This window comes from Scyliorhinus torazame, chromosome 2 (genome assembly GCF_047496885.1).
Source record: "Scyliorhinus torazame isolate Kashiwa2021f chromosome 2, sScyTor2.1, whole genome shotgun sequence".
In the NCBI taxonomy this organism is placed as follows: domain Eukaryota; kingdom Metazoa; phylum Chordata; class Chondrichthyes; order Carcharhiniformes; family Scyliorhinidae; genus Scyliorhinus; species Scyliorhinus torazame.
Genome location: NC_092708.1, coordinates 227,247,099 through 227,273,855, shown reverse-complemented (window position 1 = coordinate 227,273,855; position 26,757 = coordinate 227,247,099). Strand labels below are relative to the sequence as shown.

Genomic DNA, 26,757 nt, shown 5'->3' with positions numbered 1-26,757 from the left:
CAGCAGTTGAAGCTAGAACAGTTGTTAATTTTAAATCTGAATATATTTTTGTTAAGCAAAGATATTAAGGGATATGGGCCAAAGGCAGGTATATGGAGTTAGGCCACAGATCAGCCATGATCTCTTTGAATGGCGGGACAAGCTCGAGGGGCTGAATGGCCTACCCCTGTTCCTAAGTTCCATGCATGTATTTGATGGGCGTACTGAATCCTAACTGCTATTATCCGTGCATTCTGTGCCTCTTAATTAAAATAAATGCTGTCATAACCTGTTACTTTATGCTGTACAAATGAAATTAGTGAAAATATTAATCTGTTGTCATTCCTGTTTTGTATGTATGTTTCTCTTTGCTGAGTTATGTATTAGATTGAATTAGAATTTGTAGCTTTCCTTTATTCTAAACTTCAAAATTCAACTGTAAAAGTAATAGTCATTAGAAATGCCAGCAATGTGTATAACAACTCTATGCAAATCTCCCATTGCTATGATTTATTTTCTTGACTATTAACGCTTCCACTAAATTGACTGCTTTAATTCTTTCTTGAATAAAACATTCATTTTTAATTTAGATACAGGGTAGTAAAGCTCAATATAAAACTGATTTACATTGAAATTGTTTAGTTTAATCTAACAATAGTTTTACTCTGCTTCAATCTAAATTTACTCTGCAGCAAATATTTTTGCTGATGCACCAGGTGAAGGAGAAGTATGGTGGCATATCTCGATGATTATAGTTTGAAACCCCTGAGGTTATGTCATCCTTTTTTGCCACTAGAGCGCCGTGCTGCTGTGGCCTTTGGATGATCGCCAATTATAGTTTAATCTTTAGCATAGGGAGAACAGGTTTATTCTGTGCAAGCTTGGAGACATCGGGCGGGATTCTCCGTCCCGCCGCACCAGATGGCACACCCCAGGATTCTCCATCTCGCCAGCCGGCCAATGGGCTGCCCCACGCGTCGGGAAATACCAGGGCTGCCGGGGGAACGTAGAATCCCGACAGCGGAGAATCCAGCCGATCATTTATAGCTTTAATGGAAAAAAAATCTATTTTATTATTTTGTAGCAATCAACGCTGAAGTCCTGAAGACGGACATTCCTGTAATGTTGTTAGAAATCTTAGAATTTATAGCACACATGACAATCCTTTGGCTCCTTATACCTGTGCTGAGACTAGTTCATCAACTGCATCTGGCTGTGATAATTCCTTTTCCTCCTTTTTGCTCTACACTCTTTTGTATTCATCTTCTTAAAATACTTCTCCGATTCATTTTACAATGAGAGTTTAATGTGTCAGTGGTCTCCCATAGTAAAACTTTCAATGGTCTAATAAACCTCTGTGTGAGAGCAAGTTTCTTCTAAATTTCTCCTCCATTTTCTTGTGATGATCCTTATTCAGCAACCAGTGGAAACAATCTTCAAAGCCCGTCATCATTTTAAAACGAGCCACTGGCAGATTTCCCCATAACCTTTTACTGTGAAAATAATCTGAATACCAAGCTTATCTTCATAACTGGGGAGCCCCTCACTTTGGGTATCCTTCCAGTGAATCGTCACTCGACTTTTTAGGAAGTTCTAATAGCCTTCCTGTAATGGGATGCCCAGAACTACAAATGATATCCCAACTGTGATTTGCCCAATGCCTTGAAATTTGTATTTCGTTCTGACTCATCTTTACCCCATTTCCCTTCAAGCTCTCAATTAAACATGTTCAATCAAGGTTCATCCTAGGTATCTTAACTACTCCTGTACTTTTTGCAGAAAGTTTGCTAATATGAACATATGAAATAATTTATGTAGATCCGCATTTTACATTGTTATATTAACTTGTTCATTTATATAGGAACGGAAAGCATGGATATGGTTCATTATTGTGAGAGATTTATCGAACTAATGATAGATTTGGAGGTAGGTAATTCCTATATTCACACAGGGTGTGTATATTAATTCTGAAATGGTCTTGGTTAACAAATCAAACTAATCTGCTCTGTTTGCTTGAAGTCTTAACAGGCTGACATTGAATTGAATATTGATTAAATATTTTTAACTGTGTACAGTTCATTTAGGAATCACAAAATGGGATATTTTTATTGAAGATATGTTGAAATGAAGCAGGATCTGTTGTTCAATTGTATATGTATTTTCTTAAAGGCCCTCCTTCCAACTCGACGGTGGTTCAACACTGTACTGGATGATTCTCATCTAGTCACTCACTGCTATCTATCTAATCTGGTCCAGAGAGAGAAGGAGGGGCGGCTTTTCTGCCAGGTGAGATATGGCAGCAACCAAGAATTGTCACTTTTACTTACAGGAGGCGGTAAACTCTTGCTGGCCATTTCCTATTAAGACCTTTGAAATTGGAGCAGCAGAGGGTGACAGTGTATTCATGTTCCTGTCTGCTGTGCTGTAAAGAGGCAGGTTGTTGAATCTTTGTGATGACCATAGATTTTTAATGAATATTTATTGAGTTTTTACATTTTAGAGAATAACGCACCAAAACAATAAAATAATACATTCTCATAAGGAAAGAGAGAGAAAGCAAAAATGTCTTGATCGACATGAGTGCAGAATAGAAGAAGGAGAACGACATCACAACTGTCTCAAGACAGTCATTACACAAAGACTAGATACTACCAGAGACCGAGGGAGAAACAGGATAGGATCATGTAAACATGGCAAAATGGTGCACACTCACACACCGCACAAGTCTGTGAACAACACGAGAAATCAAGATAAACTGCCCGTGCCATGGACAGGCGCGCACCAACGTACACCCCCATCGACTCCAGCAACGCCAATAGCACGAGCAATCCATATAACTTCCTCTTTCTGGATATTACCCATCTGCACCCATGTAAGAGCCAAGAGTGGATTTGTGAGAAGAAAATACATGGAAACTCCAGGTGTAAGGTGAGTTACATACATATCACACAAAGCAACTAAACTCCAAAAACAGGCCCAGGGCATGACCAAAATCATTCCACACAATTGTGTAGAGAGGACCGACAACAACAAAAACAACATCATCATTATCAGGTTATTGACAAGCCTTCAGGGTCTCCCAACATAGAAAAGAAAAGAAGAGCAATTTTAAAACGACGAGAACAAACCCACCAGTTGACAAGACCCACCAATGAAGAGGAAAACAGGCCGCGCAATTAACAAGAGGGCAACCCCTGCCCACACGAACAGGATATCCACCAAGGCACTGAACTCGACCCATCCACAGGCCCCCATTTACCAGAGAGACAAGGAAACAAAGCCCAGCCTGTCAGAAAGCTCCCCCACCCCCTCTGAGAGAGACATCTCAAACCCCTAGGGGCAACAGCCATAGCAGAGCCAGATCAGTATAAGAACTGACATAATATTCGTCCGATGAAGAGAAGAAAATGAGAAGAGAACCTCCAGAGAAGGGACATCCAGCCTAGCTTAAAGCGACCACCATCGCAGAAAGGATATCCAAAGCAATCTCCCTCCTCATCATGCCAACCACCATAATAGCCCAGGAGAGGAATGCAAAGAAAGACCCAAGCAACTAACCTTACCAACCATAACCACACATCCTTCATCCTGCCCCAGCTCTACTCGTATTCCACATGCACAATAACGGGAAGACATAATACTGCACAATCCACAATTTGCATAACAAAATCAAAATGATTTGGTAGAATAGGATCATCAACGACACAGGCCATCACACTCTCATTTCACATGCCCCTACAGGAAAAGAAAAGACAGCAACAAAAAGTCGTCAACGTAGCAGGGAGTAACGCTCAGGATTACAGAAGAACCACAGAGTAAATTACAGGATAAAGACACCTTCCATGTTGCACGAGAAGGTAAAGGATAAGGCAGGATCAATGAGCACTGTTCAGGAGCTCTGAAGGATTCCACTAAACTCCATCACCTCTACCATGCAACCTCTCTGATGTCCAGGCGGTCCACAGCCTAGGTCTTAGCTAGGGGATTGACTTGACCCCCCCACACACACACACCGTGCGCACACAACAAAAACAATCAGGAACTTCCGGGGACATAGCGCAAGCCATGTAACCCAAGAAAAAACAAGTAGAAACTGCACCGGGATGAAATAAGGAATTAAAAGACGAGCAGAGCCGGAGGTCATGAAAACACAACTGCTCCCATGCTCACATCACGTGACCCTCACCCATGACCATAGATTGAGAGTTCCCATTGTGTGCTGCTCTCTTGAAGGGTGATGTTAAGGCACTTTTTCCCCATTTCTTCATCGAGATATTGCTGACAATTCCGGTGGTTGAAGTATGTTGTGTGGAATGCATGGCCAAAGAATAAATCCTTCAGATCTGTTGTTTAATATTTCCCTACCTTCAATTGCCGATGGACCTGCGCTCTCCCGGACTTTGTCTCTTCTAATACCTTGTCTAAGTTTCTATTATTTATGGGTGGGTTTATGTATTGTACTTGAAACATTGGTTATTTTGGCCTTTTTGCATTTTGTGAGCCTGGGGATTTGGAAACAGTTGGCCCTAGTGCTGTTGACACATTAGGTGTTCAACTCTGAATAAGAACTCAAAAAGCAGGATCTTGAGATGAATACAAATTACGCAGGGATTTGAACAGATCCTTCCTTCCCCACTCTTGGGGCCATGGTGCGTGACTGTGGCCCACAAAGACTTGGGCCCTCTGGCTGTCTGTTTGTAGGCTCTTTGACCAGTTAATATTCACACGTGCTGTTTTGTTTAAGTGACCAGCTGCTCTTTCCCCCAAAGGTACACGGTTCTGCTTGTGTATGCACCTTTATAGTGTGGTGAGTTTAGAATGAATAACATTTCTAATTAGCAAATCCAGTAACGTTAAATTGAAGGACAAAAGCTCATAATTTAAGTACAGTGAGTACCTTAACAATTATTGTCCCAGGTAACTGGATCTTGCATAAATTTCAAAATAGTGACCTATTACAGAAAGCCAAACTGGGAGTTTGCTTCAGTGCAAACTGCTTGTGGTTTAGCTCAATGGTAATTCATTAACTCCACAAGACTGGACAAAAATAGTAAACAATGTTTTTGTGCTCAACCTTAAAAATTCCTAATATGTTTTTGATACATCTGACTTGTTTTTGACCTTTACACTTAGATCTAGGTCCAGCTAGTCACTTCTAGGTTGGTTAAAATATTGTATCCGTTTATTTGTAGCTGTTAGAAATGTTGAAGTTCTACACTGGTTTTGAAATTAATGACCAAACTGGGAATGCTCTGACCGAGAATGAGATGACTACAATCCATTATGATCGCATCACTTCCCTTCAGGTGAGGAACAGCAAAGCTTTCTTTTATATGGTCTTCATTGTAAGGTAGAATTTGCTTATAAATGTTGTTTTTATACTTATTTAAGCAGTGCACATCAGGAGATGCTAAGATATTAAATCATCTACTTATCCTTTCATGTAAGGTGGTGGGTGTGGTTGAGCAGATTAGTAGCTGCAGCAATGTTGTGCTGATCGATGGGCCAAAGCATGTGTGTTTCAAGGTGCAAGCACAGGTTGCGAGAGGTGTTGCTAATTTTAGTTGGCTCTTAGTTCGTTGCCCGTTGGGTCTTTACTGAATTTGCTCTGTTTCTATAACCTTTGCTCCAGAGTCGCCAGGTATCTTTATGATACCGCCACGAGGTTCAAGTTCAAGTACTGATCAATAACTCGACACACCAATTAGTAAGATTCAAATCAAAACACATTTATTATACACAGTCAATCACTACTCATGCATATAACTCTACTTTCTAGACTATTTCTATCGCTAAAAAGGCCTATACTTCGCTTTGGAACTGGCCCACCAGGTCAGGGGAACAAATGGCCTTTCGTTCGATCTGCGTCTGCAGGATTCAAAAGCTGGTATGGACTGGTAGCTAGGATCGCCTATCCCGTAGCGTGCATTGACTGGAGACTTACTTGGTTGATGCGGCGGCTTAGACAGTTCACTCTCAAGGGTTGATTTGAGTTGCTGAGTGACCCTGCCAAGAAGACCGATTTGAACTTGGGGGCTTTACTTTATAGTCCCCAGGGGCTTCGCACCCTTTTGGGCGGACCCCGTGTCTGGTTCTAAGTGATTGGACTACGTTCCGATCACTTGGATCGATTTCTCCAATACTGGAGTTCCCTGATCTCTGGGCGGTCCCTGAGTGTCCGTTGGCCTTCCTTTGTCTTGGCTCCTGCTGGTGCCGAGGAGTCTGGCTTGGCCTTATTCACCTTAAATGTTTTGATTGTTCCCGGGGATCGCTCATTAGTATGCAGATGGCTGTGAGCTTCAGTGCTGTCTGGGCTTTTGCAAGTTCTAATACACAGGATTTCTGCACTTGCTAGTTTTTGCCTGTGTTGGCTGAATTTCCCTGTAGTCTTTGCGGACCTCCATTTTAAGTCGGGAAGTGGCCAACCCAGGTGGCTACACTCCCTCCTTGTGATCCCGAACACGAAGCGCGAAGGATCACAACTGCGTTGTCTTCACTTCCTGACCCAGCGAGCACTCTTCCATGGCCTCTACACTGACCGTAACTATGTATGAAAATGTTTTAACTAACAATTCTAAGTGGCACTATGTCAGACAGGGACATGCATTACAACAAAAAATCGGTATCTCTAACTATCTCTCATAAACTACACTCACTCAAACATTCAATCATACTAACTTCCTAACAATACAAAAATAATAGCAGCCTTCACATTTTTCCTCTGGCTTGGCAGTCAAGCACAGAGGTGTACAATATTTCTGTTGTAAACGAAACACATTTCTTTATTTACAAAGGATGCAACACAAATGTTCTTTATTGTAGATCAAGGGGTTCGGGGTCCTGGTGATAACCGAAAATAAGGGATTTTAACCTGTATACCGGGGTGCGAGAGTGGTAGGCTCTCCTTTGCCATTTCCTCATGCGGATAGTCTGCACGATGCTGCAGAGTATCGCCAATACTAGAAGGGATTCAATTACGTATGATAGTGAATACCAGGTTATGAACGTGTCACACCGTGTTGGTGTGTCGGTGACTATCTCGTGGTTAACTATTTCAGGGTGTAGTGTATGGTAGGGGTGGGAATCATTCACGGCCTGTGTGGTAGGGGTTAGGGGGTTCGCATTCGCGCGGAACCGGATACAAATTACAACAACGAAAAACACGTATGACGTCTTCATTGTTGTCTTCTTTCCTTTTCGTCTCTTCCTTTCTGTTTCTTCTCTCTTCCTGGAGCTTCTGGAATTCTGTGGATCAAGCATAGTTTCTGTCACTATCTTGGTTAATATCTCGTGCGTTAGCATGTCTGTCTTGTAGTGCCAATTTCCCTTTATAATTTGTCACCATGTGTGACTCCCTCTTTTTTTTTAAACCGAAAATGTGGACTAGACACACTTAAAAAAACAAAACTGAAACAGTGCGAGCCGTCTCGCAGGCTGTACAATTTACTATCCAAATGTTTGAGGATGTAAATAGCATAGGGATGGCAAGGGTTGCCCGAAAACAAAACTTTTTGAACCAAGAGTGCCGAAATGAGGTGCGTATGGGCCGCGACGGGTAAAATTTGGATGGAATCCCCGGGTAGGACGGTGATCAATGCCGTATGTGCTCTACCTGAGTGTAGCTGACCAGAGGGGGGGGGTCCTCCGGCAGGGCGGAGACCAATGCCATTTCTCCACTGCCTGAGCAACCGGCAAGAACGGGCAAAAAATGTAGTCATCGTGGGGGATTGCTGTAGAGGTTCTACCGTCGAACCAGAAGAGCAGTTATGAACGGGGGCTGGCAAGCTCTCAGCGGTTTCTGCCGATAAGCATGCTGGCAAGTTTTCACAGGTTTTTGCCGACAAATATGGCGTGTGGCCGTGGAACTTCCGAGTGTACAAACAACACTTAACAATAATACCAACAAACAAACATTGAACAACATGCTGCAGGTTCCATCAGAAAGGACACCGTTTCTCCTAAGCGGTTCCTTTGAAAACATTATCTGGACACCTCAGTTATCAGTTGCGAACAGGGTCACAAAGGGGTTCTCGTTTTGGGAGTCAGACTCAAAGTCGCCCTCTTCGCCCGGATGCCATACTCTGGAATGGATGATGGTTGATGAAGCTGCATGGTGTGACTTGGGGTCCATCTCGTCGTTTCGGACGAGCCTGTATGAATTGTCGCGGTGCGAAAAAGTGGTGTCTAATTCTGTGGGGACGGGTTGGGGTCGTCATCGTAGGGCGGTGGTCTGTGGTGGGGTTTGTTGAGGAATGTGATCAGGAAGGGATCACTCGAATCGTGTTCAGATTCACTGGGTGTGGGTCCTGTTGCATGGGTATAGAAGGGAGGCGTGCTGTGGCTATTGTCTGTGTCACAGTCGCTGTCTCTCCTGCTGCTGTCTCTGGGCGTTCCGGGGCGGAGTCTAGAGTTCGGAGGTGGAGTCGAGGTCGAGTCCGTGGAGGGCGTGGACGTGTTGGGGTTGGGTGTGGGCGGGGAGTGGTCTGCTGCGTCGAGGTGGTGGGCGTGGTTAGACTGTGGGCCATATGCCTTAAGCTGGTTAATATGGAACCACGCAGTCTTTCCGTTGGGGTACTTAATTTTATACACGGGGGGGGGGCTTCGTCCGCAATGGAGTACGGACCCGAATATTTCAGTGACAGGAATGTGCTGGGGTTGTAAATGGAGAGCATGACCTGCTGTCCTACCTCAAACTCAGTCGCATGTGCTGTCTTGTCGAAACAGGCCTTGCTCTGTTTCTTCCTGGTGCCTAATCTTACTGCGGCTGCTAGCTGAACTGTTTTTACATTTTTGACTAACTGTTTTACTGCATTCTCGTGTGTGAGGGCCGTCACTTCGGGGCTGGTCAAGTCAAGTCCTAATAAAAATTCTGTGCCTTTCATGGGGCGTTCGGTCATGAGAATGTGTGGGGTGTATCCTGTGGATGTCGAAACAATATTTCTCAAAAACATCAGTGCAAAAGGGAGGACTGAATCCCAAGTGGTGTTGTTTTGTTGGGCCATTTTTCTGAAGGTTGCTTTTAGGGTCCGATTCATTCGCTCCACGATACCACTTGACTGGGGATGGTATGCGATGCGGAATTTTAGGGTAATGCCAAATATCGTGAGGATGTTCTTCATCACACGTCCCGTAAAATGGGAACCTTGGTCGGATTCAATGCTGCGGGGGAGTCCCCATCTCGTAAAGATGTGGTGGATTAAGATCTTGGCTGTTGCCTTTGCCGTGTTAGTTATGGATGGGAATGCCTCTACCCATTTCGTAAAAGTGTCTATGACGACTAATACGTACTTGTGACCATTCCTGCAAGGGGGCAATGGTCCCATAAAATCAATCTGGAGGTTAGTCCAGGGGCCATTAACGGGGCGGGTGTGGCTAAGCTGAGCTTTCTTTGCGTATCTGTCCGGATTGTTTTGGGCACAGATAAGGCAATTCTCAACGTAGTGCGCTACATCTTCTTTTAAACTTGGCCACCAACAGAGCTGCCTGAGGGGGGCTGCAGTGGGATCAATTCCCTGATGCCCATGACTGTCATGGAACAAACAAATAAGCTGATTCCTGTCTTGTTCAGGAACCACATAAAGGGTGCCTTTTAGGACTACACCGTCATGTGTGGTTAGTGCATTTTTAAGTCTAACGTAAGGTGCTGGAAATTTTCCTTTCAAAATCTCCCTGAAATTGCTATTTTGCTTCTGGGCCTGCACTAAATCCTCGATATTAGTCTGTGAGACCTGAACTGCATTCACTGGGGGGCTTTCCTGGGATGTCCAAAACTATCCATGCCTGGAACCTGCTTTAGCCAGTGCGTCGGCTTTTACATTTCCAGGTGGGGCGGAACGGTGGTGACTTCAAACTTTAACAATTCCAAATGTCCTGTCCTGTGCTTTCTCTAAAATGTGGCGGAGCAATGGGGCTGAAGGGAGGGGTTTTCCATCTGTGGAAACAAATCCTCTTGCTTTCCACAGGGGTAGGAACTCTGTAAGGCTGTTGCAGTCATAGAGGCTGTCCGAGTATATGTCTGCTGGGCTGGGGAAGGAATGTGGGTGATCCACAATGTACGCAATGGCTGCTAGCTCTGCCGCCTGTGCGCCTCAGTGTCCTGGTAGTTTTAAGGAGATTTCTAGGGCGTGTCTCTGCGCGTCCTCGACATAGATGCCGCATCCTGTAATGCGCTTCCCGTCTAATACTTTGGAAGAACCATCCACATATATCCGTAAGGGTTCGCACGTGTCTGTGTGCTGGGGGCTCTGGGGTGAACTACCTATCTTTTTGGGGGGTGTTTTTGCGATAAAGGGGCCTGGGTTGTGGTGCGGTGAGATGATTTCACATTCGTAGGGGGTGCCTGGGTATTGAAGGTTGTCGGCTAGGAAAGTGTGTGTCTTGGTCCTTTTAACAGTGATATCCCGTCCCTGCAAAACAAGGGTCCACCTGGCTGCTGTGATCTGGCTGACTGTACCGTCCTTAAGTCGTCCGTCTGATAAAAGTTGGGTGGGGGTGTGTTCCGTCAGGATTGTGATTGGGTTTAGTCCGGCGATGTATGAAAAATACTGAACCGCCCAGAATACTGCGCGTAGGTGCCTTTCACAGGCTGAAAATCCCTGCTCCACAGGATCTAAAACTCTGGAGGCGTAAGCCACGGATCTTAACTGTTCGTGCCGTTCCTGGAGGAGCATGGCCGAAAGGGTAACGGTGGTACGGTCTGTGCTAGCTATCTCTACAGCATAGGGGGAAAGCGGGTCTGGAACCTGTAGTGCGGGGGCTGCAATGAGGGCTCTTTTCAAAGCATCTACAGCATCCGTGTGCTGCGGAAGCCATTCCCAAGGGGTTCCATTCTTTATGAATTCCGAGAGGGCTACTGCCTTGCTGGCGAAACCGTCAATATGGTTTCGGCAGTAGCCAACCAGTCCTAAAAACGACCGGAGGGCTGAAACATTCTGGGGAAGGGGCAATTTGACAATCGAGTCAATTCTTTTATGCTCGATCTCGCGTTTACCATGCGTGATAATCGTACCCAAAAACATCACTTTGTCTTCCAAAATTTGGGCCTTTTTGGGGTTTACTTTGCATCCAATTTGCTGTTGGAGTTCCAGGAGTTTGGACAGAAGCTCGATGTGCTCTGCCTTGGTGTCTGTCTGCAGTAATAGGTCGTCCACATACTGGACCAGACGTTCAGGGCGAGAAAATTTTGATAATCCATTTGCCAGCTGTTGGTGGAAAATGGAGGGGGCGTTGTGGAATCCTTGTGGAAGGTATGTCCACGTGTACTGCTGACCTTTAAAAGTGAAGGTAAATTTGTATTGGCACGCTTTTGCCAATGGAATGGACCAGAATCCGTTACTGATGTCCAAAACCGTAAAATATCGTGAGTTGAGTCCCTGTTTGAGCATGGTCTCGGGACTTGTGGCTACCGCGGGGGCTGCTGCGGGAGTGACTTGGTTGAGATCCCGGTAATCGATGGTCAGTTGCCATGATCCATCGGGCTTTCTCACTTGTCAAATCAGGGCATTATTAGTAGAGGCTACTGATCTAAGTACGCCCTGCTCTAATAAGCTATCGATAACTTTTGAGATTTCTCCCTCTGCCTCTTGGGGAAATCCGTATTGCTTTTGGGGTCTAAGGTCAGGTCCTCTGATTTGAACGGAACCAGTCATCCGGCCACAGTCGTGTTTGTGGGTCGCGAATGCTGTCCTGTGCTCCTGCAGAACTGCCCTAACCTGCTAATGCTAATCGTGTCTGTGCTAATCGTGGTCGGGTCAAACCAGAAATCGCTGACTGCGCTAATCTTGTTTGCATCCTCACTACTGTGAGCGTTGCGGGGGCTCTTGCGGATTTTGCCATTTTCCAGACACATTGGTTTACTGGATCAAATGAAAAGGTGGTGGGAGTTCATAACATCATTGCCCAAAATGTGTTCTGTGTGGGGTAGATCGAGTAAAACTATGGGGTGCCTTGTCGTAATATTGCCAATTTGAATGGGTACAGGGGCTGTGATGTGTCCCTGCTGTGAGTGGCTTGTGAAGCCGCTGAGGGTGATTGTGGCTGTAATGGGCCACGTGTCTTTTTGGAACATGGTGGAGGAATTAATTGTGGTGCGGGACCCTCCTGTGTCCCAGAGAAATTCGATGGGCTGTCCCCGTACTTTTGCTGCAGCTACTGGTCGGCCGGACCTATCCCAAAGGGTGTCGCAGACCCAACTGGGGAAGCCCGAACACCGTCAGTCAGTTCCGTTCATGTCTGTCTGGTCTGAACGGGTGCTCACACTATGTATGGGCTCTGTCCTATTCTTATTCAGAGTGCCTGCCTGCGGGGCTCTCTGTGGCTTTCGTGGGGCATTGCACTCGTGTGCAAAGTGACCTAATTGTCCACAGTTGTAACACTCCTGTGGTTTCTGTGGGGGGCTGTTCCTGCCTTCGTTCACCCATGCGGGGTTCTGGTGCGTCTTAACTGAGTGGATATCTGCCTCTGCCTGCTGTTCTTCGGGTTTCTTAATTGCGGGTTTGTTTTGGACAGATTGCTCCCAGGTGCGGGACAATCTCTTTAAAACCCATTTTTCATTGTGCGCTTCTTCCGAGGGGTCATAATTGGTACATGCCTTCTGTCCTGCCTCTGTGGCATGGGAGATAAGGGTGCGGGTCCATTTGGCCATACCGCCTTGGGACAAATGGGCACGGTCTAAATTGCCGAAAACGGCTGTAAAATGAATCCACAGGCGTCCAGCAAACGCTGTGACGTGTTCTGTCTTTTTCTGCCTGCACTTATTCAGGCCTTCTACTGGGTCACCTCTGTTGTAGCCGATCGCATCTAGGATCACTGTGTGCATCTCTGCAAGGGTGCCTCCTCCTACATTCTGTGGGTCGGGAAGGGGTGCTACGACCGAAGGGTCGAAGCTCATAACTGTGAGCTTCACTTGCTCACGGTCATCCAGGCCGTACATGGTCGCCTGCTGCTTTACTCTAGCAAAGAAGTGGTGGGGGTCTGAGGTGGGGAGGAACGGTGTGATCTTTTCGCACAAGTCCCGTAACTGGGTCACGGTTAAGGGGGTGGTGTAAAGGAATTCTGCGTCTCCTTCCGATGACTGGTGGGTAGTGACTGGATTCATGGGAACCTGATCTATCTGCACTGTGGGGGGTTGAGGTGCTTTTCTCTTTTGGGGCTTTCCTTGTGCACATGTTCCCTGAACATATCTATGCGCGGTTTCATTTAATTCTTGCCAATCAGGGCCGTCTTCCTCATGTAATTGGGATCCAAAGGTGCTCTGGAACCCATCTTGCACTGAAAGCAAAGACTGCAGTTCCGCAACCTGCTTCCGGCACTTTGCGTGATCTAATGAGCTTTGTCTGTGCTCCGTGGTGGCAGCATGGAGTGCTCTTAACGCTGTCTTTAAATCGCTGCACTGCCTCTACCTGTTTCTCTGTCTCTTTTACCAGGACTGCACGTTGCGTGTCCTGATAGGCCTTTTCGTATTGGGTTTGGAAGCTGCACTGATGCACTAGACAAGACTGGTGTGCCCACATGGCATCATCCACCTCTCCGTCCTTTGCTGCCAACTTCCTTCCTTCTTAAATCTATATTCTCTTTCTTAAACTCGCGCACATCGACCTTGCTCATTCGATGTGTCTCCTCTATCTCTTTGCGGAATGTCCAAACGACCTCCTCTGTGCCTCACAATTGTGCCAGACAGGACACGATTGCCATCGGCTTGCGAGCTTTTCCCAAGCTTTTCTTATGGATCTCTGATAGGTTCTCCCGCCAAGTATGTCCTATACTCCTGGGTCCTGTTTCCTCATTATTACAGAATTCACTCCAAAGGGGCCATCCCTTCCCTTTGAGATATTTCCTGATCTCTTCTTCCCAAACAGGACACTGACCTACTCTATTGCTGGTCGCTGCGACCACAAATTCTTCAGGGTTCATGAGGCGTTGCATTGCCATCTTTCCTCTGTAATTACAGGTACGGCTTTCGCTATTTTCCTCAATACAAAATCCCAATAGTTTTTTCGCAACAAAAATCTGTCAGTTTTACTTTATAGCCCTGTTAGTTACGCATGCATTAACACACTTCTGAATTACGAGGATTGATCAGAACTGCTTGAACACTTGTGGTTTTTCTGTTCCCAACTGGATTCTAATTCAAATTTTGGGTTCTCCCGGAGTGGTTAGGCCACTTCTAAGTCGGGTCCCACCAGAGTCGCCAGTAATATGTTGCTAACTTTGGTTGGCTCTTAACTCGTTGCCTGTTGGGTCTTTACTGAATTTGCTCTGTTTCTGTAACCTTTGCTCTAGAGTCGGCAGGTATCTTTATGATACCGCCACGAGGTTCAAGTTCAAGTACTGATCAATAACTCAACACACCAATTAGTAAGATTCAAATCAAAACACATTTATTATACACAGTAAATCACTACTCATGCATATAACTCTACTTTCTTGACCATTTCTATCGCTTAAAAAGGCCTATGCTTAGCTTTGGAACTGGCCCACCAGGTCAGGGGAACAAATGGCCTTTCGTTAGATCTGAGTCTGCAGGATTCAAAAGCTGGTATGGACTGGTAGCTAGGAGCGCCTATCTCGTAGCGTGCGTTGACTGGAGACTTACTTGGCTGATGCGGCAGCTTGGACAGTTCACTCTCAAGGGTTGATTCGAGTTGCTGAGTAACCCTGCCAAGAAGACCGATTTGAACTCGGGGGCTTTACTTTATAGTCCCCAGGGGCTTTGCGCCATTTGGGGCGGACCCCGTGTCTGGTTCCAAGTGATTGGACTACGTTCCGATCACTTGGATCGATTTCTCCAATACTGGAGTTGTTCCCTGATCGCTGGGCGGTCCGAGTGTCCGTTGGCCTTCCTTTGTCTTGGCTCCTGTTGGCGTCAAGGAGTCTGACTTGGCTTTATTCACCTTAAATGTTTTCTTTGTTCCCGGGGATCGCTCATTAGTATGCAGATGGCTGTGAGCTTCAGTGCTGTCTGGGCTTTTGCAAGTTCTAATACACAGGATTTCTGCACTTGCTAGTTTTTGCCTGTGTTGGCTGAATTTCCCTGTAGTCTTTGCGGACCTCCATTTTAAGTCGGGAATGGCCAACCCAAGTGGCTGCAGAGGGAGATGGATTTGTGTAAAGAACAATACAGGGAGTGATATCAACCTAGATGTAACATCCTATTAGATTGTTCTGGATGGAAAAGCTGAAATACATTTTTCATAAGGGCGCAACCTCTCTTTCCTCTTTTACAACACTCCTTAAACCCATCTCTTTTCTGTCCCACTATGTGGCTCAGTGTCAAATTGTGTTTGATTTAATACTCCTGTGAAGTTCCTTGGGACATTTTATTACATTAAAGATGCTGTAGTAAGTGCCAGGAGGAACCATAAATAGAAAATTTAAGCCTGGTTCCAGAACCAAATATTTCTGCAACAGTATTTATTTTGGCTGAGTGTTTTGTATCATTAAACACATTTAAATTCAGGACCTTTATTTAGAACCCCTGTAATAGGATCAGAGTTCCATTGTGCTTGAAGTAGTATTAATTCTGTGGTATTTATTTTTGATGTGACTTTCGAAATTATAATGTTGGATTTGAAATTAACTTCAGTTAGCTGTGGTTGGGATGTAAAGTGTCAGAAAACAAACAGTATATAAAACTACCCAGAAATATTCATATTTTTAACTTGGTATACAAATATATGAATTAGGAGCAGGAATAGGCCACTCTGCCCCTCAAGTCTGTTTCCCCCATTCAGTACGATCATGGCCGGTGTATTGTAACCTCAACTCCACATTCCTGTCCACTCCGATAACCTTTCACCCCCTCTGCTTATCAAGAACCGATCTACCTCTGCCTTAAAAACATTGAAAGACTGCTTCCATCGTCTTTTGAGGAGGGGAGTTTCCAAGGCTCACGGCCATCTGAAAGAAAACAATTCACCTCATCTCTCTTAAATGGGAGACCCCATACTTTTAAAAAGTGACCCCTAGTTCTAGATTCTCCCACAAGAGGAAACATCCTCTTCACATCCACCCTGTCAATACCACTGGGATCTTAAAGGTTTCAATCAAATCACCTCTTACTCTTCTAAACTCCACTGTTTACCAGCCCAACCTGTCCAACCTTTCCACATGAGGCAACTCATCCATTCCAGACATTAGTCTAGTAAATCTTCTCTGAACTACTTCCAATGCATTTTCATCCTTCCTTAAATAAGGAGGCCAATACTGTACACAGTGCTCCAGATGTGATCTCACCAATACACTGTATAGCTGAGGCATAACCTCTCCACTTTTGTATTCAGTTCCCCTTTCAATAAACAATGACAATCTAATTAGTTGCTATGCTTGCAAATTAGCTTTATTAGAAACTTCCTCATCTTTAAAATGTTAATGTATTCAAGTCTACACTGGAGGACATTTGGAAGAAAATTTGTAAGTTTAATATGACGACGTGTGAAAAACGTTTCTTCTCATGGGTGGCCCGGTGGTACAGTGGTTAGCCCTGCTGCCTCACAGCTTCAGGTTCGATTCCCGACTTGGGCCACTGTCTGTGTGGAATTTGCACTTTCTCCCTGTGCCTGTGTGGGTTTCCTCCAGGTGCTCCGGTTTCCTCCCACAGTCCAAAAATGTGATGGTTAGGTGGATTGGCCATGCTAAATCGCCCTAGTGTCCAAAATATTAGGTGGTATTACTGGGTTATGGGGATACGGTGGAGGCATGGGCTTAAGCAGGGTGCACTTCCCAAGGGCTGATGCAGACTCGATGGGCCGAATGGCCTTTTCTGCTCTGTAAATTCTATGACTTCATTGCTGCTTAATCATTTTTCCTTTAAAAATTCAATAGATATGCTGATTGCATAAATCTGATGAGACTGTTACATGTTTTTCATTGCAGAGGGCAGCGTTTGCTCATTTTCCAGAACTACATGATTTTGCTTTGTCTAATGTCGCAGCTGTCGATACTCGAGAATCTCTAGTAAAACACTTTGGATCACTGAGGTAAATATTTTTTTTTCCACCACTTTTTTGTTGCACTGTTTCTGCACACATTGAGTTCACATAGTACTTGCAGCACAGAAATCCGATCAGCCAGTTTATGTCAATGTTTATGCTCCACATTAAGCTTCTTCCCACCTTCATCTCATACTAAAAAACAAATCCTTCTGTTTCTTTCTTGATATTTTGCTTCTATGTTATTGCATCTGTACCATTTCCTCCAATTATTCCATGTGGTAACAAAATTACACATTCGCCATGGCTCAGTTCAACAATCATCAAGACTGAACTTTTCAACTTTATCCTATTTTCTATTTTCTTTTCCCTTCTGCAAACTTGGAAGGACCACTTGCACGAAGAATCGCAGACACAAGGAAAATACTGAAATAGTCTTGTTTTCCATTTGCAGCCCCAACACACTCCACAAAGTGGCATCGTATCTTTGTCTTTTGCCCTCCCTACCTGAAGAAGAGAATACCTGTTATGAAAAGGAATTTCTCTTGGAGATGTTGGTAGGTATTGGAATGAAAAGACTACTAATTGATATAACATTGGAGCGTTTTTCAAAGGAAGACATTGTTACTCATTTAAAGTTGCCTTTCTTTATTCGAACAGGTGTCCCGACACGAACGCCGAATATCCCAAATTCAACAATTAAATGAGATGCCACTTTATCCAACAGAAAAAATAATCTGGGATGAAAACATTGTACCAACAGAATATTACTCTGGAGAAGGTATAATATCTAGTTAGGCTTGTGAATATTCTTTTTCTTGCGGCCTGTTTGATTATAAAACTGAAACTTTATCGGACAGATTTTGCATTTTATATTCTTTTGTTATGCCAGGTTGCCTTGCATTGCCTAAACTGAATTTACAGTTTTTGACACTTCATGACTACCTCCTGAGGAATTTTAATCTCTTTCGTCTGGAGTCCACATACGAGATTAGACAGGATGTGGAGGATGTGATCAGCAGACTTAAACCATGGTGGGTTGTAATGTGCATGATTGTACTATTCTGTTTATACTTACATTTTTTTCTCTTTTTTTCGAATTTCCAACTAATATACGTTTCATGATTGTTCTAAATTAAGGCGCAGGAAATCCAAAAATATATTTGGAAATTTTGATGAGAACTTTCCAATTTAAGTCTTTGGGTGACATTCCTTTTTAATTTAAATGTGCACATATATCCTTCCAACAAAATTTTTTTATTTCACATTTTCCAAACAGCCAGAATAAAAAAAAACTAAACTCTCCTCATTACCTCATGACACAGTGCACTTCATACCAGGCAAGGGTATAAGATTTCCCAGTCCAGGTTGTAGTCTGAGAGGTGTGGCAGTGCCCAGCCCACTCCAGAATGGAAACAGCCACAGATTTTTCATTGAAAAGAATCCCTACATGGTAGTGCCGACACTGCGGATCTGGGGACAGTGGAGGAGGTACAAGAAGGTGGAGGGAGCGTCGGTCTGGACCCCAATATGTAACAACCACAGGTTTGTCCCGGGTAGGGTGGATGGTGGGTTCCAGAGCTGGCAGACGGCAGGCATCAGAAGGATGGGAGATCTTTCATAGACAGAAGCTTTCCCAGTTTGAAGGCGCTAGAGGACAAATTTAATCTGTCACCAGGAAACGCCTTTAAATATCTGCAAGTACGAGCCTTCCTGAAAAAACAGTTAGTGGCCTTTCTGACGCTGCTGCCACTGAGGATACAGGACAGAGTGGTCTCCGGCACATGGGTGGGGGAGGGGAAGGTGTCGGATATCTACCAGGAACTACAGGAGGCGGAGGAAACCCCGGTGGAGGAGCTCAAGGGCAAGTGGGAGGAGGAGCTATGTGATGGGTTGGAAGCGGGTCTGTGGGCAGAGGTCCTGGGCAGGGTTAATTCCTCCTCATCATGTGCCAAGCTGAGTCTAATTCAATTTAAGGTGGTCCACCGGGCACACATGATGGCAGCGAGAATGAGCAAGTTTTTTTGGGTAGAAGATAATTGTATGAGGTGAAAGGGCAGCCCTGCAAACCATGTCCACATGTTTTGGGCATGCCTGGAGCTTAGAGAGTTCTGGGAAGGGTTCGCGAGGGCAATGTCCAAGGTGCTTAACACACGGGTGGTGCCGAGTCCAGAGATGGGCGATCTTTGGAGTGTCAGAAGACCCGGGAGTTCAGGGGGCGAAAGAGGCCGAAGTCTTGGCCTTTGCGTCCCTCGTAGCCCGGAGACGGATTTTATTAATGTGGAGGGACTCGAAGCCCCCGAGTGTAGAGACTTGGGTTAACGACGTGGCTGGGTTTCTCAGCCTCGAGAAAATAAAGTTTGCCTTAAGAGGGTCTACGCTAGGGTTCTCTCGGAGGTGGCAGCCATTCGTCGACTTTCTCAGGGAAAATTAAAATGTCAGCAGCAGCAGCAATCCGTGGGGAGGGGTGAGTGCTTCATTGGGATGGTGTGGGAAGATTGAGTCGCGTGGGGTAATGTCTATTTTATTGTTATTGTATATTCTCTTTTTACACTATGTTAATGTTCACTCTAGTTTGTTTTGTTACTATTGGTACTAAAAAATTCTGCAAAACCTTAATAAAAATACTTTAAAAAATGTTTTTAAAAAAGAATCCCTACAGTGCAGAATGCGGCTATTCGGCCCATTGGGTCTTCACCGGCCCTCCAAAAGAGCACCCTACGAAGGACCACTCCTCCACCCTATCCCTGTAACCCCACCTAACCTTTTTGGATGCTAAAGGGCAATTTAGCATGGCCAATCCACCTAACCTGCACATCTTTGGACTTTGGGAGGAAACTGGTGCACCCGGAGGAAACCCACGCAGACACGGCGAGAATGTTCAAACTCCACATTGACAGTTACCCATGGTGGGAATTGAACCTGGGTCCCTGTCGCTGTGAGGCAGCAGTGCTGACCGCCGTGCCGCCCAAAAGATTTACTTTAAAACAGTTGGCAGTAGTTGAGTCCTTTTCCTCTATGTTTCCAAAACCTTGTTTGAAATTTGTCTGCTTCATATTTTGCCTTTGGAAACGTCACTGTAACTGGAGTACAATAAAAGCATTTTTTTTCAACAACTAGTCCAGTGTTTAAAGTAGATTTAAATAAGCCCCCAAACTAATACGTACTGTTTGTTTAGGAAAATAAATTTGGTGCGGGTGTTTTTCTTCCATTGGATCAAAATTTTAAAAACTGTTCAAATCTTTTACCCCTGTCATTCTTTTAATGCGCGCTTTACATAGATATTCTAAAATACATCTGGGACCACAACACTTTCTTAAGCTACTTTTGTTGCCCGCTGTTATTGAAAATGATTTATTAAAACCATTTTAAATTGTATAATATTTTTATGGGACTATTTTCTTACAATTCATGTTAGATCATTGACTTTACTGTATTTTGGTTGGATCATTAATTTGGTTAATTACTTCTCAGGCAGGGGGAGTATGGAGGAGTTGTATTTGGTGGCTGGGCTCGAATGGCACAGCCTATTGTCACTTTCTCCATTGTCGAAGTAGCTAAACCAAACATCGGTGAGAACTGGCCAGCAAGAGTCCGTGCGGATGTAACCATCAACTTAAACGTTCGATATCAAATCAGAGCGGAATGGGAAGGTAATGAAGGGTATTATTTTCTGTTTTGCAGAGGGTATTGTAACTTCTCTTTTCAAAACATTAAGTGGAAAAGTAATCTTAGTCAGAAGGCAATTCTAGATTCTGAAAGATTGATTTGAATCATCCACCGATAGGAAAGAAATCTAAAACCTGAAATTGGGTTGTGCTGAATAGATCAAAGATTTCTTGTACTTGTTTAACTAGATTATCTTGCTTGAATCTGTGACAACGGTTCTAATGTGGTTTTGGGTACACTTGCACTGTTAAAAGTGTCGAGCAGAGTTAATACTCTCGCTGTTCCAAAAAGTTGTTTGTTTGGTCAATTCGAATAGCAGAGTTGTATGCATTAAATAGCCGAGTTGTATGTATTAAATAGCCGAGTTGTATGTATTTTTCTTGCTTTCTGTGTTTATTTGTTGCATTTTCAATTTTGTAGCACTTCGCAAACACGATGTCTGCTTCCTTATAACTGTTCGACCAGTATTGGCTTACGGCACAAAGTTTGATCGAAAGCAACCATTTGCAGAGCAGTATGGGCTTTTCTTTGTGCGAGGATGTGAAATTCAGGGCATGCTGGATGAGAAAGGACGGGTCATTGAAGAAGGTATAGTTTCATGTTTTTGATTGCAGAATAAAATTTATAGATATATTTTTTTAATTAGCAAGTATGTATCGTAAGCATTAATGGTGTCCTTTATATTATTTCAATTCAGTTCAGTTGGGCACATTCTCACCTCTGAGTCAAGAGTCAAAATCCCACTCCAGAACCTGTGCACAGAATCTAGCTTGATACTTCATTTCAGTTCTGAGAAGTGCTACATTATTGGGGATGTTTACCGGATGAGATGTTAAACCCATGCAGTCTGTATGATCAGATGGATCTGATCTAAACAATTCCATGGCACTCTTCAGAGTAGAGAAAGGAGTTTCTCCCAGTGTACTAACCAATAGGAATCCTTCCAATACCATTAAAAGAGATTACCTAATTATTTCTCACCTGTTTGTTGGAGTATCCGCTGGCAAGTTGTTTCGTGTGTGCGTCACACAAAAAACCTCACCATGGGAAAAGTACTTATTGCCCATGAATCGCTCCCAGTCACCTCAGGATGTGAAAGGAGTTATTGAGGCAGATGTCCTCTGTTGAACAAGTATATATTTAAGGCTGAGAGTAAATCACTGTGTTCCTAATTTAACTCCCACTGATTATTGTGCTTCCCTTTCACAGGTCCTGAGCCTAAACCAAAGCTGAAGGGAGACTCACGAACCTACCGAGTGTGGCTGGATCCCAACCAGTATCAACAAGATATGAGCTTCTCCATTCAGAATGGGGCTGAAGATGTCTATGAAACGTTCAACATTATCATGAGAAGAAAACCTAAAGAAAATAATTTTAAGGTGAACATAATGCGATTTGCAGAAATGCAGGATTCTGCATTTAAAAAAAAAAAAAAAAATTTAGAGTATATTTTTCCAATTAAGGGGCAATTTAGCATTGCCAATCCACCTACTCTGCACATCTTTGGGTTATGGGGGTGAGACTCACGCAGACACGAGGAGAATGTGCAAACTCCACACGGACAGTGTCCCAGGGCCAGGATCAAACCCGGGTCCTCAGCGCCGTGAAGCAGCAGTGCTAACCACTGTGCAACTGTGCTGCCCCCAGCATTCTGTTTTACACAATCAGCAAACTAATATTCATTGGCAAGTAGAAAGAATATTACTGGACCAGTTATCCAGAGAATGAGAATTTAATTCTCACCATGGCAGTTTGCGAATTTGAATTCAATTTGAAAGGGCACCTATCAGTCCAAGTCTAACCGTGAATCTTTCATATTATCAAAACCCTGCTAATTCTGATATCCTTTAGGGAAGCTCTGTCCTGATTTGGTCTGGTCTATATATAATTCCAGTCTTATACCTCGGGTGTTGACTTTTAATTGGTTTGGGTAGCTACTTATTTGTATCAAACCATGAGCAGTTCAAGAAGAAGGTCGATCACGAAAAGGCTTCTTGAGCAACCAGAGATGGCCAATAAATGTTGCCCATGCCATATGCAACGTCATCCTAAGAATGAATTTTTAAAACATTACACTCATTCCCAACTTGACTCACTCCCCTCATTCCCCACCCCTCGCTGATGCCATCACAAGGTTCACGTCCACAAGGGCCGAGAAACTCTTGTTAATGTTATGGCATGCATTTTAATGTCATCAGCCATCCAGCCACCACGTGATCCCTCCACCCCCCCCCCCCCCCCCAAATATTCAAACCTCACCGACATGACGTCAAATTGGTGAAGTCTACAACAGCAATTTTAAAACATGATTCAGTCAAGGGGATTCCCCCAAGGCACAACGGTAACTTTAGCCCCCAGAGGGGAGAGGGGCCTGCCTGAGCAGGCAGGTTTGTACTGCCCCTGACTCAGGTTGGCAGTGCCAACCTGTGCCAGGGAGAGCCCTCTGAGCAACCACATGGGAGTTGTTCTACTTACAAGGGGGCTGGGGGTGAGAGAAGGTCGTTCCTATGCGTGCAAGGGGTGAGAGGAGATCGGTGTGAAGCCCGCGGGGGGAGGATGCCTGTGAGGAGTCGGGGGCCCATTCAGTTTCTGTGCTGATCAGGGTGGGGCGCCTATTAATTATGGCACCCTGATCTCTGTGGAGCCAGCCTTGCCTGCTCCATCCAGCCCCACCCTGCCAGAGTGATGGCTTAAACCCACCCACTGATTTTCTTCTCTGAGGCTCAAGATCTGGAGTGAAAACTGGTCTGAGCTGCTGGAGAGCGACACGCCGGTTTTCAGCCTGAGCCTGACACGTTGAAAAAATATGGTAAAATTTCACCCCAAGCCTCTTCATTTCAGAATGGGATACACTTTGTAATTTTGAGTAAATTAGGAGTATAGTTGTGTATGTTTAACAAAACACTGAAACAGTCTCAATGTTTATTCAGTTTAGCAGTAACTTTACATTAATCTGTAATTGTTTTTAATATTTCAAATATTCACTCCAAAACAGATTGGAGGCTAAATAGCCTTTGGAACCTTGGTTCCGGTGTTTAATTTCAAAACATTTTATATTAAAAATCTGGTCTTAAATAGTCATCAGAGCAACCACTTCAATTTAACATAGAAACAAACTACTGCAGCTGCTGGATATCTGAAATAAAAACAGAAATACTCTGGCAACATCAGTGGAGAAACAGTTAATGAATTGGGTCGCCAACACCTTCTTCAAAGTTCTGTTGAGAGGTCATTGACCTAAAATTTTAACTCTGTTTCTCTCTCCACAGATGCTAGCAGACCTGCTGAGTATTTCCAGCTTTGTGCATTCATTCAGCTTTAGCAGACCCTTCGCTGTGCAATCATTGACCACCCCATACTGCAAACTGCCCCAAGAACTTAAAATTAAATGACTGTGGCTGTTATTGTAAGCATAGTCTGTGTGATTGATTCTAAACGTTTTTATGAATATCAGTGCCCTGACTGGAATTTCCCAGTTGCCCTTTTGCATGTCGAATTTTTTTTTTCCAGATAAGAGGCAATTTAGGGTGGCCAATCCACCTACCCTGCACATCTTTTGGGGTTGTGGGGGTGAGACCCTGGCCAATCCACCTACCCTGCACATCTTTTGGGGTTGTGGGGGTGAGACCCTGGCCAATCCACCTACCCTGCACATCTTTTGGGTTGTGGGGGTGAGACCCATTCAGACACTGGGAGAATGTGCAAACGCCACACGGACAATGACCCGGGTCCTGGATTGAACCCGGGTCCTCACCGCTGTGAGGCAGCAGTGCTAGCCACCCTGCTGCCCTTTTTGCATGTTGAATTGACGGTTAGAGACAGCAAAGATTTTGATTATAACTCACCTTTGAATCAGAATTATTTTTGTATTTTACAATACTTCACTGCTGTAGCTTTCATCTGGATTGACCGGTTTCAAATGAATTTCATCCTCAGGCAGTGCTGGAGACCATCCGGAATCTAATGAACACTGAGTGTGTCGTCCCTGACTGGCTTCACGACATTATCCTTGGATATGGAGATCCAGGAAGTGCTCATTATTCTAAAATGCCGAATCAGATTGCCACACTGGACTTTAATGACACCTTTCTCTCTATTGTACACCAGAAAGCTAGTTTTCCTGGGTGTACTATTAAAACAACAACCACGAACACTGCTCTACAGAAACCTCCCTTCAGGTAACAATGCCATGATATGAAGTGACATGTGCAACCTTTAAATCAAATGAAATCTTTCTATTTTCATATCTGAAAGGTGAGGTTTTGATTTGATTTATTATTGTCACACGTATTAGGGTGCAGTGAAAAGTATTGTTTCTTGCATGCTATGCAGATAATGCATACCGTACATAGGAAAGAAGGCGAGACTGCAGAATGTAACAGTCATAGCTAGGGCGTAGAGAAAAGATCAACTTAATAGGTCCATTCAAAAGTCTAATGGCAGTCGGGAAGGTGGGAGTGACTGCCCTTGACATCAAGGCAGCATTTGACGGAGTGTGGCATCAAGGAGCCCAAGAAAAACTGGGGCCAATGGAGATCGGGGGTGGGGGATGGAACTCCACTTGTTCAAGCCATTCTTGGCACAAAGGAAGATGGTTGTGGCGGTTAGAGGTTAATTAGCTCTGCTCCAGATATCATTGCAAGAGTTCCTCAGGATAGTGCCCTAGGCCCAACATCCTTCAGCTGCTTCATCAATGAGCTTCCCTCCATCATAAGTGGCGGCGTGCAGTCACCTGTGAACAATGTTCAGCACCATCGCGACTCCTCAGATAATGAAGCAGTTCATGCCCAAATGCAGCAAGACCTGGACAATATCCAAGCTTGGGCTGACAAGTGGCAAGTAACATTTGCGCCACACAAGTGCCAGGCAATGATCATCTCCAACAAGAGAGGATCTAACCATTATCGTTTGACATTCAATGGCATTACCATTGCTGAATCCCCACCATCAACATCCTGTGGTTACCATTGACCAGAAACTGAACTGGAATAGCCAGATAAATTCTGTGGCTACCAGAGCAGGTCAAAGGCTAGAAATTCTGCAGCAAATAACTCGCCTCCTGAACCCCCAAAGCCTGTCCACCCCCTACAAGGTACAAGTCAGGAGTGTGATGGAATACTCCCTCCTTGCCTGGATGAGTGGAGCTCCAGCAACACACAAGAAACTCGGCACCATCCGGGAAAAAGCAGCCTGCTTGATTGCGATCCGTTCCACAAACATTCAATCCCTCCACCACCGCGAAGTGGCAACAGTGCATACCATCTTCAAGATGCACTGCAGGAACTCACCAAGGTTCGTTAGGCAGCACCTTCTAAGGCTATGACCACTACCATCCAGAAGAACAAGAGCAGCAGATACCTCGGAAACCCACCACCTGGATATTCCCCTCCAAGTCACTCACCATCCTGACTTGGAAATATATTGGCATTCCTTCGCTGTCACTGGGTCAAAATCCTGGAATTTCCTCCCGAACAGTACTGTGGGTGTACCTACACTACAGGGATGGCAGCAGTTCAAGAAGGCAACTCACCACCACCTTCTCGAGGACAACTGAGGATGGGTGATAAATGCTGGCCTAGCCAGCGATGCCCACATCCCGTAAATGAATAAGAAAAAATATTTAGATCTTTGAGTGTTGTGACATATTATTTGGTGCAGATTATCATCCTTTACATACACCTTGTACTTCACATTGCATAGCATAAAGTCACCATAATGCTGAATGTTTTTAATAGAAAAATATAATGGCAGAATGGATCTAGGTAATGAAAAGTACAAAATGATTTTGCCATGACCAATACGAGCATTCTCTTGCCCCCATCCCGCTCTAAACTTTAGGATCACAATCCCTGTACAGTATGGAAAAGGCAAAAAGCGAAAAGGGGAGAATGATGATGAAGGAAATGAAGAGACTCAAACTTTAATTGTTGAACCGCATGTGATTCCAAACAGAGGACCGTACCCATACAACCAGCCCAAGAGGTAAAGGCAAAGTGTCTTCCTATATAATTTAGCTGTGTGTGTAGTTTACCTGTGAGTCATTGGGCTATTTTAGATTACTTTTTCAAACAGTGTACAGTTTTACCTGGAGCTGGTGTACTTGGTCACCATCTTTGTCCACTCTGACACGGCGTGCTTGGCCAGCTCCCTGGGCAGCAGCAGGTGCACAGCAGTCTGGATC

General features: G+C 44.5%; 1 protein-coding gene across 1 annotated transcript in view; it reads left to right on the top strand.

Moving 5' to 3' along the window:
• The window catches only part of LOC140407167 (RNA helicase aquarius-like), a 79,933-nt gene that overhangs the window by 26,719 nt on the left and 26,457 nt on the right, over nucleotides 1-26,757 (top strand). Inside the window, exons 11-22 of the mRNA XM_072494852.1 lie at nucleotides 1,841-1,905; nucleotides 2,149-2,265; nucleotides 5,172-5,285; nucleotides 16,852-16,955; nucleotides 17,362-17,464; nucleotides 17,568-17,688; nucleotides 17,800-17,941; nucleotides 20,382-20,560; nucleotides 20,997-21,164; nucleotides 21,786-21,955; nucleotides 24,513-24,754; nucleotides 26,415-26,558. Coding sequence (XP_072350953.1) covers nucleotides 1,841-1,905; nucleotides 2,149-2,265; nucleotides 5,172-5,285; nucleotides 16,852-16,955; nucleotides 17,362-17,464; nucleotides 17,568-17,688; nucleotides 17,800-17,941; nucleotides 20,382-20,560; nucleotides 20,997-21,164; nucleotides 21,786-21,955; nucleotides 24,513-24,754; nucleotides 26,415-26,558 — 1,669 coding nt within the window. The remainder of the gene's footprint in view (nucleotides 1-1,840; nucleotides 1,906-2,148; nucleotides 2,266-5,171; nucleotides 5,286-16,851; nucleotides 16,956-17,361; nucleotides 17,465-17,567; nucleotides 17,689-17,799; nucleotides 17,942-20,381; nucleotides 20,561-20,996; nucleotides 21,165-21,785; nucleotides 21,956-24,512; nucleotides 24,755-26,414; nucleotides 26,559-26,757) is intronic.